Source organism: Pyrus communis, chromosome 16, assembly GCF_963583255.1.
Source record: "Pyrus communis chromosome 16, drPyrComm1.1, whole genome shotgun sequence".
NCBI lineage: Eukaryota > Viridiplantae > Streptophyta > Magnoliopsida > Rosales > Rosaceae > Pyrus > Pyrus communis.
In genome coordinates, this window is record NC_084818.1 from 7,285,799 (window position 1) to 7,300,564 (window position 14,766).

Genomic DNA, 14,766 nt, shown 5'->3' on the forward strand with positions numbered 1-14,766 from the left:
TCAAATCATTCTAGAACATCCTTGGGGATGTGTTTTATGTAAATTACGTGTTCTATCAGTAAGGATTATGAGACGTGGTTTGATATTTGTTCTAGGCGACGATCGTTCGAGACATTTTGATATTTGTGCTAGAAAGTGTAGCGTGGACCTCAGGTGAGTGGGCTTTTGGTTTTCTATATATACGTATATATGCTTTACATTTTCCCATAACTGTGTTAAATGGATTTACGTTTTTAAATGCCATGTCAATTACCTTACATGTTAGTATATGCATTGATATATATATATATATATATATATATATATATATATGCATAATATTTGTTGATGATGCGGAGGCCCAGGTAAGTTTCAGGTGAGTATGTCACAATGATAGTGATTACGGTGAGTATGGTTATGTTTAGATGCATTTAGTACTCATTATCCTGCACCCCGGTGTTATTGCTCCGCCCGTGGCTAGGGCCTAGCCTTCACGTGATCGTTCACCTCTCGCACCGCATGCTCAACTTGGATCCAAGTCAGGTGCCAGCCTGTCGTACAGACCACATTAGGTGGTTCCGACTCGTAGGTGACTTGCGATTCGTTGCACAGCCTTCACATGATTGTAGCACTTGAGCGTACTCATTTACACCCAGCTTGTCGTACATACCACATTAGGTGGTTCCGACCCGTGTGCATGTTTAGTGCCATACAAGTCACATTAGGTGACTCCAGCTAGATTGATGAGCAATAGGTTCAGCCGTACAGGTCACATTAGGTGACTCCGGCTGACATATCATTCTGCATTAAATTATATCACCTGACTTACATGTTTACAGCTGAGGTACTTGACTTGGCATATACTCGATTTCCATTGCTTTCGAGAATGGTTTCTAATTATGTAGGTAGTATTATTTTTTGGGAAACTATACAGGTTTTACGGTGAGGGATTATAATATTTAAAAAGAGAAATGTGTTTTCAAAAACTTTGTTTTTTGCCCACTCACATTTTCTGTTTTGCGCCCCTCCAGGTTTTAGCTACTGAAAGTTCGTATCGACGAGGATTCTTGGCGAGTCTCAATATAGGTGGCTACCTCTGAGGGTATAATCCTTACCTACTCTACTGTACTTTACTTATGTTCTAACATCACGTGCTAATGGGTTCATTCCCGCTCACTATTGTCCCCCTCTACCATGAATTGTCACAGTTATCATTAATTCTATCATGGGCAATGTATAATACCATATTTTAGGGACATGTACATCAACCAAATGCTACATTCACAACTAAAATTGATAAATAGTTAAAATTTTGATAAAAGGGTTATGTGAACAAATTAAGAATTGAAACAAACTCACATATAGGCTGATGAATATATTGGCAAAATAAAGTAATAAAAAAAATTGTTATAAATTACAAGAATACACGAGTGTTGACTAGTTAGGACTCGTTTGGAAATGCTTTTAAAATAATTAAGAGCGTTTTTAGAGAAAATATTTTTGGGTTTCAAAAGTACTTAAAAAGCACCCGTTAAGTGCTTATTCGAGGTAGTACTTTAAATGTTTTTCCAGGATTTAACTTCTTTTAGCCATTTTAAGAGTATTTTCAAATACGCTCTTAGTAATTTAATACAGCTAATCATTTATTTGGACATGCTTCATAACATAATCTCATTATCCAAACAATTTATTGTTTAGAGCATCTGAACAAGTAGTTAACGTTATATATATTAAGTTACTATCTAATCAGCGCTTCAACATTCCTCTGTAACTTACGAGTAGAAAATTGATACGAAAGTTCTTCACTTCAGACCAAGAAGAGAACGCATAGAGATGAACAATAAACTTATTCAAAGCCATCAAATCTTATGTTGCTAAAATAAAGTCAAGCTTCGATTTTCTCCAAGTAGAAGAGAAAAGTCCCATGTTCTTGGAAGGAAGTTGTTGCCGTTACAGTGACTGCCGAAATGTCGAATCCATATGGTTTAATCAAATTGGTGCATACCGATAAAAACTATGTGTCTAATGTCATAAAAAACACACGAACCAAAAATTAACCCACAAAAAAGGTTCAATCTTCACCAAGCAACATAAAATAAAATAAAAGGAGTATTGAAGGAATGATCATTGCCATATTAAATGAGCTCAAATTTTGAAATTTATATAGTAGAAGTTCTGCTCTTCTAAGATTTTTATCTTGAGGATCAAATTCATGTTAGCCATAAAAGTATACTAATTTAGATCTAAAAGCTTAAATTCATAACCATTAAGGAACTCGTTTCTTCCTCTCCAGTCTCACAATCACGATGGTCTCCTTCATTTTAAGCTGGTTGTGCTTAATTAAGTTGTCAAATATTTTAAGTATTTGAATCTAAACTAATATAATCTTTGTGGTTAATATGCATAAGGACCTTAGGAGAGCAAAATTGATTAAATTATACACATTCATTAGAGCACATTTTCGGTAGACTTGAAACACAACTATGTGATGTTACTACTTCATTGAACTTATAGTACGTGGATTTTTTTTTATTATCATATCCCAAGAGTAGTATATATCAATCATATAGTCCACTCTTATTATGTTACCGGTACCCAAATTTTTTTTTACAAGATGTTAACACGGAGGCGATGTACCACCACTACTTAAAAGCAACGAGAAAAAATGCACCCAAATGTGTTCTTCTTGTTTTGCCAAATGATAATATAATTACATTAAATTCATCTGAACTATTGGAAGGAGAATTAGAACCTAAGTTTTGATGCATATAACACTGTTGTAACAAACGCGATGAAACTTAAATTCAAATAATAAAATATGTTTTTTTATTATGATTTATGCAACATGATACAAATTATTTGGTAATAGATAGTGACAACAAGTTGACAACTATATTCCCAAGAAATTCCCAAAGGCAACACAATATAATTGGCAAAGTGGGAATGATTATTCTTTAGAACAACTTATTAGAAGGGAGTTGTTACTAAATAAAGGTTGGGGAAGGGAAGATGAGCAAAAGCTGCCTAAAATGGTGGTTTGTTGGAGGTCAAAGTCAAAACCCCAGCCCATAAATTAGAATACTAAAACTGAAAATCCAACCCGAAAGGCCTCAGCTCTCACCCTTATCATGGTTTTTTCAAACCGAGGGCGAGGGGTTTGTAACTTTGTATTCTTCTTTCTCCATGCTTGATCTTCTCTTTCCCTGCAAGAAACAAAGATTATAACCTTTTTTTTTGTTGTTAAATAATAAAGAGAACCAATTTACTGCTCCCTCTCTCTCTCTCCCCCCTCTCTTCTTTCTCTCTCTACCTCTATTTCTCTCTCTTCATTCCTTCGATCTAACCCTTTCCACGTTTCTGACAACCTTTTTTTCTGTCAGAACATTCCAAATCTGCTTCATTGGTTCTCAGTCTAATCCGAATAAAAATGTTCTTCTGAGCTCTCGGATGGTAGTTGAATCGTCATAGACAAAGGCCAGAAGAATCCCCCTCCAAGGCTCCAACACATCGAATACAAGGTATGGAGATTTTGTTTTTGAATTCTTAAAGACATGAACTTTTGTTGTTTGAGTTATGATTCAATGTTGTGTTTTCGTACCCCAGATGTTTGTTTGGTCTTAAGTATATGTTGGACAATTGAATTTATGGTTTTGATGTTTTTTCATGACAAAGTTCGTGTCTTTTCTGAAATACCTATTAGTTTTTATTTTGCATTTTAATTACCTGGGAATATTGTGCTGTTTCTGGACATGCCCATTTTATTTATTTGTGCCCCTTTTCAATAATTACCTGGACGTTAATTATCTTCCTAAACTCATATTATCTTGTTTTGCACACCTTTCAATTTGACTTTGGTTCTGTTTGCAATTTAATTTTTACTCGTAAATTTATATGCAGGTTATTCACATACCGATCATAGTTCGATGATTTACACCTCTTGGATTTTGTAATTGTAGGGAAGCTAGAGGCGGCGCGAGGATTAGCTCATGTTCACAACGATGACTCGTTGAATAATTTAATTCTGGTGTCATTTGGTTGAGAATATGTGAGGGATGGTATCAACTACTTTTCTGAAACTTGTGTCACCTTGCTGGAAACCATCTTTCGAGGGTGAAAATTCTAATAGGGGGGACGTGAGTGGTCGAATTGATGGTTTGTTGTGGCATAAAGATTCAGGGCATCATGTTAATGGAGATTTCTCGATGGCAGTAATTCAAGCAAACAATTTGTTGGAAGACCATAGCCAACTGGAATCAGGGCCATTGAGCTCCCTCGAATCAGGTCCTCATGGAACATTTGTTGGAATTTATGATGGACACGGAGGTCCAGAAACAGCCCGGTTTTTAAATGAACACCTGTTCAACAATATCAAGAGTGCGTCATTCTTCCTCCTAAATTCATCTTTTTTAGACCGATTGAGGAGTTTGGTAATTGTGATAACTGAACTAATGCTCCTATTGTTAAAAAAAAACCTGAGAAAGTAGTATTTTCTTATGTCGTGCACCGTAGGAAAGTAGTATTAAACAAGGTATAGTCGTTTTGGTGCGATCTGTCTTGCATGCTTGCTACACATGCGATCATCAAGAGCTATTTCAATGCTCGAGTGGGAGCCTTATTGTCTGGGATTATCTTTGTAGTGACAGTTTATTCATTTTGCAATGCTCGACTGATGATGTTTGAGTCAGGATCGGGATCAGTGGGGATAAGAATTTCGTTATTATTATGGCAATTGTGAGGTTCCAGAGTGAGGTGTAAAACACGTGGTTTGGACTGGATTTCTTGAATTTTCTTTCATTAACAACCTCCTTGATCATGAATTATATGTCATAATACTAATTATGAAAATTTACGAACTACTGAGGTTCTGGTCACGTGATAATCCCTATTGTTATCAGTTTTTATGGTATAACAGATATCTTATTTATGCAGGTTTCGCTTCCACTACTTAGATAGCTAATGCATATATTTACTGACTTGACAGCTTTCCGTGGTGCAGAGTTCACATCAGAGAATCAAGGAATGTCAGCCGATGTTATCACCAAAGCATTTTTGGCGACCGAAGAGGAGTTCCTCTCTCTAGTAAAGAAGCAGTGGGCAATCAAGCCACTGCTTGCTTCTGTTGGTGCATGTTGTTTAGTAGGCATAGTATGTAGTGGGCTGCTATACATAGCAAATGCGGGGGATTCTCGTGTGGTGCTAGGAAGACTGGAAAAGACCGTTAAGCAGGTAAAAGCAGTTCAGTTATCGATTGAGCACAATGCAAGTCATGAATCTGTGAGAGAGGAGTTGCACTCGTTGCATCCCGATGATCCACAGATTGTGATGTTAAAGCACAAGGTGTGGCGCGTGAAGGGTTTGATACAGGTGATTAACTTTCTTATCTGTTCTTAATTTCGTGTAATGTTTTCCAATTCATTTTCTGTTACCAGGGTACGCATACATATATAGTGATCGTTTTCCCCTTTGACTTGTGTGTGGCTGAGTATTTTCGTCTGGAAGTCCTTTAGTTTTCGCAATGTTTTCATTTATTATATTTCCTGACTAGGGCGTGGTGCCATTATTGGAATGGATTTGGAACTAAACAATTGAGGTTTATGTGTATTGACTTTTATTTTTGAACCCGGAGCTTCAAACAATTTTGCAAATTTGCTGGAGGAATGCTCTGGTGCATTTTAACAAATGATTTGAGATCTTTTGGACATTAATATTTATTAGTCTTTTGGTGAAAGTATATGTTATGAAGCCCTTGGGTCAGGCCTGTCTTCCCCTATCATAACGGATAAATTAAATTAGAACAGAGTTTGTTTAAGATAAACTATGAAACCTCTGGTTAGGTTGGCATAATTTTTGCTTTGAAGTTTTGGTAATTCTCATTCATTGAAATCTTCTACGCTCGTGACCAAATTTGCATGTCCTCTTCACAAAGATGGCATGGCGTGCACAGTAGTGCAGCACTCATGTTAGAGATGTTTGCTTGTCTTGCAGGTTTCAAGATCCATCGGCGATGCCTACCTGAAGAGGCAAGAATTTAACAAAGAACCTCTATTGGCAAAGTTCAGATTATCACAACCCTTCAACAAGCCGATCCTTAAAGCTGAGCCAACTATCCTAGTCCAAAAACTCTACCCTGAGGATCAGTTTCTCATATTTGCATCAGACGGCCTATGGGAGCAGTTAAGCAATCAGGACGCAGTTGACATTGTCCAGAGCTATCCGCGTAATGTACGGTTCCTATGTCAAGTTTTGGCTTTCTTTAGTATTTACTCAACTATCTTCTGGCTCTCGGGCGATCAGTCTTATTTTGCCCGTACGATATCATAAGCTCAGTATCTCAATATCTCAGATCGAAATTGTCTTTTATTGAAGTTGCTATTCCACCTGCTATAATGTTTTCCCGTATTTGTGCAGGGTATTGCAAGGAAACTTGTGAAAGCCGCGCTTCGTGAAGCAGCAAAGAAGAGAGAAATGAGATATTCGGACTTAAAAAAGATAGACCGAGGGGTGAGGAGACATTTTCACGACGACATCACAGTGGTAGTTCTGTTCCTAGATTCGCATCTGGTCAGTCATAGCTACGGGCACGGGCCTCTGCTTTCCGTTAAGGCAGGTGGTGGTGTCCCTGCCACCGGCACCTAGATTTAGGAGGTTCAAATGGATCTATCTCACTCAAAAACCCCCTGGTTTTCTTCACTTGTACTAAGAAACAAACAAAAGCTTTTGTTTTCTATACAAAGAAGGGAGTTCAAGGCAGATTTTTGGGTCTTTTTTTCCATTTTTTCCCCTTTTTCTTCTCTCTTCTTCTGATGTATAGTATAGCTGTGCTTTATGGGTTTTTAAAATTTTTTAAAATTTTTAATTTTTACATTTAATGCCACATGAAGTTTCAGTATAAATGGAAAGAGAGTAGCTAGAGAACTTGAGAGTCTCAGAAAAATTTCTGCAGAAAGTTCCTAGCCATTGGAACATGACATGATTATTGTTAATTTTTTTTCTTTTGAGAGCTACAATTTGCATGAATATTATATGTTTGCCTTGAAAATATAAAATTGGAAGCATTATGTCCATCGAAATCTCCAATTCAACTTGCACCAGGACTCTATATCAAGTAATGTATTTTAAATTACATGACGTGAAAACATAAGGCTTTTTTCGGCTTGAAGCATGAATTTCTTATATTCGCTTCTCAAATTTTGACTCCTTTTCACAATTTTGTTTTCAACTTTCAAATTTTGTTTCTTTCATTTCAACCATTGTATCTCCGTAAATTCAAGTCATTTATATTTAACAATTAAAAAGCCCAATAAAAATAACATGTAGCCATATTTTTGGAATATTAAAAGATTAATTTAAAATAGCATACCGTTTGTATAACTTTTCAGGCTTTTGTTTTAACCAATGGCTCAAATCCAAAAATGATTGGATATTTTATATCTTAATCTAAAATGCAGACTCTTTCTCCTTTTGGCCTTTAATTTTCTCAAATAATAATTTTTATTTATTTTTTCCCGGAAAATTTCTGTAAAATCCGTTAAGAACATAAATACGTAACAACCAATCAAAACCAACTCAAACCGCAAAATGGCGACTTTGAAAGTGAGATTGAGAGGCACTGCTGCTTTTTCACCATCACCATCTCCGAAATCTTGGCCGCGCATCTCAGATTCTCTCTCCAAGATATCAGTGACAGCCAGATTTCCAAACGCCGCCGTATTGTCTCCACCCAAGCTTCGTCTTCGAGCTTCCCCTGGAAAGAAAACCAGAGCTTCAGTCTCTGCAACTATGGCGACTGGGTATGTTACAGTAGATGGGAAATTTCGTGCAGTTCAAACTAAAGTTCTTACCTTTCTTCTCTGTTTTTAAGAACCCAGTTGCTAGAATTGTAAAAGTCTCCATCTTTTACTTCATAAATTAGTGAGCAATCTTGTTTTGCGTATTTGTTTTTGGTTTTCTTGTTCTTATGTGGGAAGCGGGCAAGAGGTTCTTCCACCAGCTCTTACTTCTACATCGGACCCACCTCCAATCTTCGATGGAAATACAAGGTTGGTGTAGATTACTAGGTTTTCAGTACTTAATTGCATTCAGTTTGAATCTGACCGTTGGAAAATGTTGGGTTTTTGGATTGTTGAAGGTTGTATATATCTTACCAGTGCCCGTATGCGCAGCGTGCGTGGATTGCCCGGAATTGTAAGGTTGTTTCAAGAACATTTCATTGTTTGGTTTTACTTGAGTTGATTAGAACGGCTGCAAAAATACTTAAGGAGAACAAAAGAACTTTGAGAGTATTTCATCCGTGTCGTTTGGCTTTGCAAAAAGTGAATAGAACTTCTCAAGTGAAGCTTTTAGAGTAGAAGGGCCGGGACTTGTGAATCGGATTCTTGTATCTTAAGTTCCAGTAGAAACAAAAGGGAAAACTTAATCTGTTTCCTTGGCATACTTTTTTCGGAGCTCCCAAATTGGATATTGATTCTGCGGGCAACTCTTAATGCTTGCTGGTTTGTGGATGTTTGCTACTGTGTTGAGTACGCTGGTACTTCGGCTGTTTTTGTTCTCACCGCCAAGATCAAACCTTTTAATCATTGATGATTCTTATGAACAGGGATTGGAGGAAAAGATACAGTTAGTTCCTATTGATCTGCAAGACAGGCCTGCTTGGTACAAGGAGAAAGTCTACCCTGCTAACAAGGTGAAATTTTGAACCTAGAGCATATGCTACAAGTCTACAAGGCTGTTTTCATTTGTTTTGTGCTGCATTACAACGAAATGCTCCCGTATCATAAGGCATCTAAAATACCGCCCTGTTGTGGAGTTCACAGAAACTACACTGGTTAATTATATGGAAAAAGGAGCCAATGGGATGTTTCCGGCCATTATGTCTGCACAAAATTTCTGTGTCATTCATATGCTTAATTTCCCATTGCATTCTCTACAAGGCGTGTCTGATGTGAAATTTGAACGCAGGTGCCTTCACTTGAACACAATAACGAAGTGAAAGGAGAGAGCCTTGATTTGATTAGATACATTGACAGTCACTTTGAAGGGCCTTCACTGTTCCCTGACGTAAGATTTCAAGAATACTTGGTTACTGAATATTGACTGCTCTATGTTATACAAAACCTTATACTCTGCAAATATAGGATCAAGCAAAGAAAGAGTTTGCAGAAGAGTTGCTGTCCTACACAGACACCTTCAATAAATCTGTGTTTTCGTCAATTAAAGAAGATGAAATCGAGGCAGCTGGTGAGACGACCACTTGCTTCTTTCGATGTTATTTGATTTAAGTTGAAACTGGGCTCCAATTAACCATAGTCGTGTGTTGAAGCAGGTGCTTCATTTGACTATATCGAAACTGCTCTTTCCAAATTCGAAGATGGACCCTTCTTTCTTGGCAAGTTCAGTCTGGTAATATCGCAGCTATATCTGTTTTCTGTCAATTAGCGTTTAAGTTTCATTTTCCTTGAGCGTTACAGGACAGTCTCCATCCTCGCGTACAAAATTCATATGAAGTTTTGGGCAACAGTTGAAGTTTTTTTAAGTTTGTTCTTACTTTCAGGTGGATATAGCTTATGCTCCATTCCTTGAAAGATTTCAGCCTCTCTTATTGGACGTGAAGAAGTATGACATCACTGCAGGCAGACCTAAACTGGCAGCATGGATTGAGGTACACAACGATTCCAAGTTTAAAACACGAGTTTATGTATTGCATAATTCAGATTATAAAGTTGGATTCAAAATTTCATCGAAAAGGTTACTCGTATGAATATATATGTATATCGCTCTTGTAGGAGATGGACAAAAATGTAGCTTACAAACAGACACGGCGTGATCCCAAAGAGCTTGTCGAAAGTTACAAGAGACGGTTTTTGGTAATTTTCTTGTTGCATCATGCTAGGAAGGCAATTCTCGTCGTTTTCAAATGCTAATTTCTTAGTTCATTGGTTTTGCAGGCTCAGAAATGAAATCAGCATAGCAAAGTTAGGTATCGATGCAGATGTTCCAAGTTTCGCTCGTATGCGTTGCAAAGTACTGATGGTGGTTCGGAGAACCTGGACAACCAAATCATAATTCCCAAAAACTGGGGGTGTAATTATTCAAGCGAATCTTCATTTCTTGTGTAATAAGTTAGCTGAATTGGTACTTGCAGCTTTCCTTTTAAGAATAATTTTATGTGATAACCAAATTGTTAGGGACTTGGTTTTCTTGACTTTCTCAGTCTTTCTGTCAATCATAAAAGTGCTTTCTGGAGAAGCACTTGTCAAATATTTTTTCATGAAGCACTTTTAAGCGATTTTACATGAAGCACTTAGATTTTGAGTATATTGTTGTCATGGGCCCTCAACTTTAACTCAATTGGAGCAATGATCCCTCAATTAAAAGTCCATTATCAATGGTCCCTCAACTTCTTAAAACGTGCAGCTATGATTATTTTCGTCAACTCTATTAGAACTTCCGTTAAAATGAGTCACGTGCTCATGTAAAAGAGGCTGAATCAAGAGGCAAATATGTAAGAAAAATTGTATCAATGGTCCCTCAACTTTAATCCAACTGGAGAAATGATCCCTAATTTTAATCCAATTGGAGCAATGATCCCTCAACTTTAACCCAATTGTAGCAATGATCCTTCCAACATAACTCATTTTGACAAAATTCTGACGAAGTTGTCGAAAATAACCATAACTATACGTAAGAAGTCATTCCTCACAGAAAAGTTAATGCACTCGTTTCAAGCTATAATTTTGCCATAAGGAACGACTCCTCCACATAACGTACAAACAGTTCTTTTTCCTGGTACAACCTTACAAGGAAAACTAATCAATCTTATAAGATCCTGCAGAAATCTAAAAAATGTTCTGCTTGAAAGTAAAAGCCATAAGCAGTTGGAATAGCCAAGGGAATTTAGAAAGCTGCTTTATTTAACCGTAGATACTTTTTGTTTACACTTTCTGAAATCAACAAGCACATAAATCATCTCCAACACCAAACTGCAGAAGCAACTTATTAACGCAACATGATCCATCCTAACCTCGCTTCAAAGAACCAGAATCTTCCCGAATCAGTGAACAGATAAAAATATTGAATAACCGCCTTAAATATGATACGCAATGAAGAAATTTTGTTTCAACATCTCTATCCAGGTATTACTCCAAAAAATTAGATCAACCTGACATGACATCTGTGAGAATATAAAGTCGTCGAGGGCAGCGATTAAGCAAAAGGATACTACCCACCCCAAAATATTAAAGCAAAATTTACTTAAATGCTTAAGGATCTCTAGCAATAATGTGTTGTCCCCTCCATTGACTATCAGCGGAACGCTGTGCAAGATTGATCATTACTGGGTTCATGTACAGAGAGCACTGACAAGTACCTCTTCGCATTTGAAATGGTTACTCGATCGAGAAGTATGTGTATCAGTGAACATAGAGGAGTCGCGCACACACTACCTCAGCAGTACCTTCCATATCTTGCTCATATACACAACCAAAGACCATACAGCAAGGCCTGCTGAAACATAAAGCAAAACAACACCAGAAGCTACTAGAACCTCTGGTCTTCCAAGGCTGCACAAGTTGGATGACAGATGGATGAAAATGGCGTCAGAAACTAAACTAATAAACTATTTCATCTGTATTGACCTAAAAAGAATAGCCCAAAATTCAAGAAAACCAGACGATGTACCTGTTGTCTCGGGTTGCCAAGAGGATAGTTAGTGCTATCATCTGTGTGGCTGTTTTCCACTTTCCCAAGTTATTTACAGCTACAGCCTGAGAATATTTATCATTTGAATGAAAACTTAATTTACGATCTGAGTTACAGCTAAAATCTTCTATGAGTTATGAAATGAGAAGGCAGTTGTTCAGAGGTCGCATGGGGAAGGAAAACAAACCTCTAAAAGTTTAGCGTTCTGAGAAGCAGCCCATTCTCTAACTGCAGACATGGTTATCTAAAAGTAAGACGCAGAAGCAATTAGTGAGACAGTGTTATTAACATGAGGAATCCATAAAACTACAGGATGTAAATAATTGATCAATGAAAAAGTTGGGTGGGGGAAGAGAGAATAGCCGATAAGATAATTACTTGTTGGAGCAGAATATAGGTTAAAAAGATTTGTTTTATGAACCTGAAACAGTAGAACTTGGAAACTCACATGCAGAATATGCACACGAATGCACAAAAAAGAGTAAAAGCCCACACTATACCTAACATGGATGAAATGATATGCCAATGTATTTTCAAACCGCAATTCAACATACTGTCCAAGTACATGATATCCTGAACAAACAACCCCCCCACCCCCCCCCCCCCCCCCCCCCCCCCCCCCCGCCTCCCCAGCCCAACGCACACCCAACATCTTTATGAAGATGCCTTTGTACTTTTTCTACATTCAAGATCATGCCCAAATATTTTCATGTTAAATACAGGCACACTTCATTTTTCTACTAACCATAACTTCCTGGCAAAAAATACAATCAACTTTAATTTTGACTTACTAATACACCAGTGAAATATTTTATTGGTCCACCAATACAAGACATACAAGAAAGCAAGCCCTGAACCGATTAATTAATAACTAAGAAAATGAAGGAGACAAATAGAACAATATAATACCTCTCTACCAATTATGGCAATTGAAGGAACAACAAAGAGCCATGGAACTTGCCCAAACATAGCAACATCCAAAGGCCTAGAACACAATAAAACCAGTGTCGCTGCAACCATGAGCTGCATTCAGCAGGAATGACAATCAATTTAGAACCCTAGAACAGTTTTAGAGAAGAATTATAATAACAAAAGCAGTACTTTTATTTCAATAAGCTGAAACTGACAATGGAAGTGTTTCATTTTAACTTTGGTGGGGAAAACAATACCTTATCAGCTACCGGATCCAAAAATGCGCCAAATGCAGATCCTGATCTCATCTGAAACGCAAATAAACTCTTACAAAGTCAATAATTTGACCCCGATGAACAACCTCAAGAATTGAAATTCCCAAAATCAATTGAAAAGAAAATAAGTTAACCTTCCGAGCAATATACCCATCGAGCCAATCAGTAATTGCTGCAGCAATGAAAATACTAGTCGTGGCAGTTGTTCCCCACCAACTATCGACATAGAAAGCTACGACATTGAAAGAAAGAAAAAACCAAGGTTAGCCTAATCAAATGCAAGGACATTATGCTACCAAAACCAAATCTGCAGAAACCGAGAATGCATACAAAACCCAGATGTCAATTGTATTGACGCTCCCAACAGAGACATCAATATCAAAAAACAAACGAAAACCACAAGGGCAATTCAAAAGTTAGCAAAATACATCATACAAATCAACATCATTGCCAAAATATGATTACTCGAATTGCATTGGATCTCCCAACAGAGACACAAAAGTCAAAGAACAAACAAAACCCACACCGGCGATTCAAAAATCAGCCAGATACACAATTGCAGTCAATGCAATTTGCAACGAAATAAAAAATTCAATCGAAATCATACTGCTAACGAGAACCGGCACGGAGGCGACGCGGCCGAGTGTTAGAATGGTGGGCAAGGTGAGGAATTTGGAGGAGGATTGGGATTGCAGCTGCTGTTGTTTTTGTTGTTGATGTTGCAGAGGAGAAAGCAATTCGTCTTGGTTCGGGTACAATGGGCTGTCGTACCAATCGGCGCCTTTATGATTCGCCGAACCCATATCGGCCATAAGAGCACCACCACCACCACCACCGGGGCCGGACTCAGAGCCGGACCCACCAGAGGACTCTCCGCGATCTTCGGAGGAAACCCCACTAGCGTCACTGCGGTTGCGGGAGCAAGAGGAGGCGGAGAAGCATTCAGGGAATCTGGGGGACGGGTTTTGGCGAAAAGGAAGGAATGGTGCGCAGGGGGTTATCCTGCAGCCGGAGTATTTATGTGTTTGCGATAATGCTGCAACGAGGATTTTACGATTTGGGGGAGGGGAGGGAGAGGAGATGGAATTGAAGAGGATTTGGTAGGGCTTTTTGGGGTATATAGAGGAGGCTGCTGTGGTCATTTTGAGCACCAGGGCTGACATGGCTGGCCAACCAAAACAACTTCTACAAAAAGTGCTTTTTAAGTTTCGGCAGGACTCTCTCTCTTCACTTTCAGGTGAAACGGTTATAAAAACTAACACAACTAGAAGCTGGAGAGGTCTGCGTTTGCTTATTTTAGCAGCTCTCTTTCTTCTTCTGCTGTTGATTATCTGTTGCGTTTGGGAAGAAAGGAAGTTGGGTTGCTTTGATTTTGGTTGGAGAATTCTAGAGCTAAGTTTATTCCATGGTTCCATTCCACTTGTTAGTTCTCTGTTTGTTTGCCTTTTTTATTTTATTTTTTTGTCAAAGTTAGAAAGAAAAAGGGTTCTCACTTATTTTATTTGCACTTTTATTTTTTGGATTGGCTACAATATATGTAATAAAGTACGTAACTAGTAAATGTCCACAAATTCACCACATTTTATATTTGGGGTAAATGATATGATTAGATTTGCAATAACGAATCCAGCTAGTAGATTATTGCCCAACCGAGATTTTGAAGAAAAATGTAATACTTAGGTATAGTCGTCTTCTTCTTCCGTCGCACAACCTTATTCATGTAACTTATTTGGCCCTTGTCTGTTCCCTATAACCTCAAGGTGTTTCTTCTTGCTGTTTTCTTGGTCCAAAATCTTTGGTGGAACCTTAAAAGCTTGATCCCTCGAAAGCTTGGTTGTTGTGTGAAGTTGCCTCTGTCGTGAAGCACAAAGCCTATAATTTTCTCCTTATTTTGGTGAAAAGA

The 14,766-nt window shown here is 37.9% G+C and overlaps 3 protein-coding genes across 6 annotated transcripts; 2 read left to right on the forward strand and 1 right to left on the reverse strand.

Annotated features, from left to right (window-relative positions):
• Positions 1 to 3,006: 3,006 nt before the first annotated feature.
• LOC137720634 (probable protein phosphatase 2C 38) lies at positions 3,007 to 7,025 on the forward strand. 4 transcript variants are annotated; one of them, XM_068459725.1, is made up of 5 exons: positions 3,007 to 3,497; positions 3,877 to 4,353; positions 4,961 to 5,343; positions 5,965 to 6,286; positions 6,388 to 6,564. In XM_068459725.1, the coding sequence occupies exons 2-5, from the start codon at positions 4,032 to 4,034 to the stop codon at positions 6,423 to 6,425; spliced, it is 1,065 nt and encodes a 354-aa protein (XP_068315826.1). In that variant the 5' UTR covers positions 3,007 to 3,497; positions 3,877 to 4,031; the 3' UTR covers positions 6,426 to 6,564. The 4 variants fall into 4 exon arrangements, with proteins under 4 accessions (XP_068315826.1, XP_068315822.1, XP_068315823.1 ...); XM_068459721.1 differs by having other exon boundaries at positions 3,017 to 3,497; positions 5,965 to 6,201; positions 6,388 to 7,025; XM_068459722.1 differs by having other exon boundaries at positions 3,017 to 3,497; positions 3,936 to 4,353; positions 5,965 to 6,201; positions 6,388 to 7,025.
• Positions 7,026 to 7,534: 509 nt separating this feature from the next.
• LOC137720557 (protein IN2-1 homolog B-like) lies at positions 7,535 to 10,184 on the forward strand. Its single transcript, XM_068459640.1, has 10 exons — positions 7,535 to 7,769; positions 7,947 to 8,018; positions 8,108 to 8,168; positions 8,576 to 8,662; positions 8,938 to 9,036; positions 9,114 to 9,216; positions 9,302 to 9,378; positions 9,530 to 9,637; positions 9,762 to 9,842; positions 9,924 to 10,184. Exons 1-10 carry the CDS (start codon positions 7,558 to 7,560, stop codon positions 9,933 to 9,935), a joined length of 912 nt encoding a protein of 303 aa, XP_068315741.1. The 5' UTR covers positions 7,535 to 7,557; the 3' UTR covers positions 9,936 to 10,184.
• Positions 10,185 to 10,720: 536 nt separating this feature from the next.
• Positions 10,721 to 14,254, reverse strand: LOC137720739 (CDP-diacylglycerol--glycerol-3-phosphate 3-phosphatidyltransferase 2-like). Its single transcript, XM_068459855.1, has 7 exons — positions 13,471 to 14,254; positions 12,998 to 13,095; positions 12,846 to 12,896; positions 12,586 to 12,699; positions 11,864 to 11,920; positions 11,656 to 11,741; positions 10,721 to 11,537 (listed from the first exon to the last, which is right to left on the reverse strand). The coding sequence occupies exons 1-7, from the start codon at positions 14,024 to 14,026 to the stop codon at positions 11,417 to 11,419; spliced, it is 1,083 nt and encodes a 360-aa protein (XP_068315956.1). The 5' UTR covers positions 14,027 to 14,254; the 3' UTR covers positions 10,721 to 11,416.
• Between the last annotated feature and the right edge of the window lie 512 nt (positions 14,255 to 14,766).

Coding starts and splice junctions, on each gene's coding strand:
- LOC137720634 (XM_068459721.1), top strand. CDS start 4,032: ATGGTATCAACTACTTTTCTGAAACTTGTGTCACCTTGCTGGAAACCA. Junction 4,354..4,960: donor CCTGTTCAACAATATCAAGA/GTGCGTCATTCT, acceptor CTGACTTGACAG/CTTTCCGTGGTGCAGAGTTC. Junction 6,202..6,387: donor TCCAGAGCTATCCGCGTAAT/GTACGGTTCCTA, acceptor GTATTTGTGCAG/GGTATTGCAAGGAAACTTGT.
- LOC137720557 (XM_068459640.1), top strand. CDS start 7,558: ATGGCGACTTTGAAAGTGAGATTGAGAGGCACTGCTGCTTTTTCACCA. Junction 9,217..9,301: donor AGATGAAATCGAGGCAGCTG/GTGAGACGACCA, acceptor GTGTTGAAGCAG/GTGCTTCATTTGACTATATC. Junction 9,379..9,529: donor TTCTTGGCAAGTTCAGTCTG/GTAATATCGCAG, acceptor TCTTACTTTCAG/GTGGATATAGCTTATGCTCC.
- LOC137720739 (XM_068459855.1), bottom strand. CDS start 14,026: ATGTCAGCCCTGGTGCTCAAAATGACCACAGCAGCCTCCTCTATATAC. Junction 12,897..12,997: donor ATGGGTATATTGCTCGGAAG/GTTAACTTATTT, acceptor TTTGCGTTTCAG/ATGAGATCAGGATCTGCATT. Junction 11,538..11,655: donor TTGGCAACCCGAGACAACAG/GTACATCGTCTG, acceptor CAACTTGTGCAG/CCTTGGAAGACCAGAGGTTC.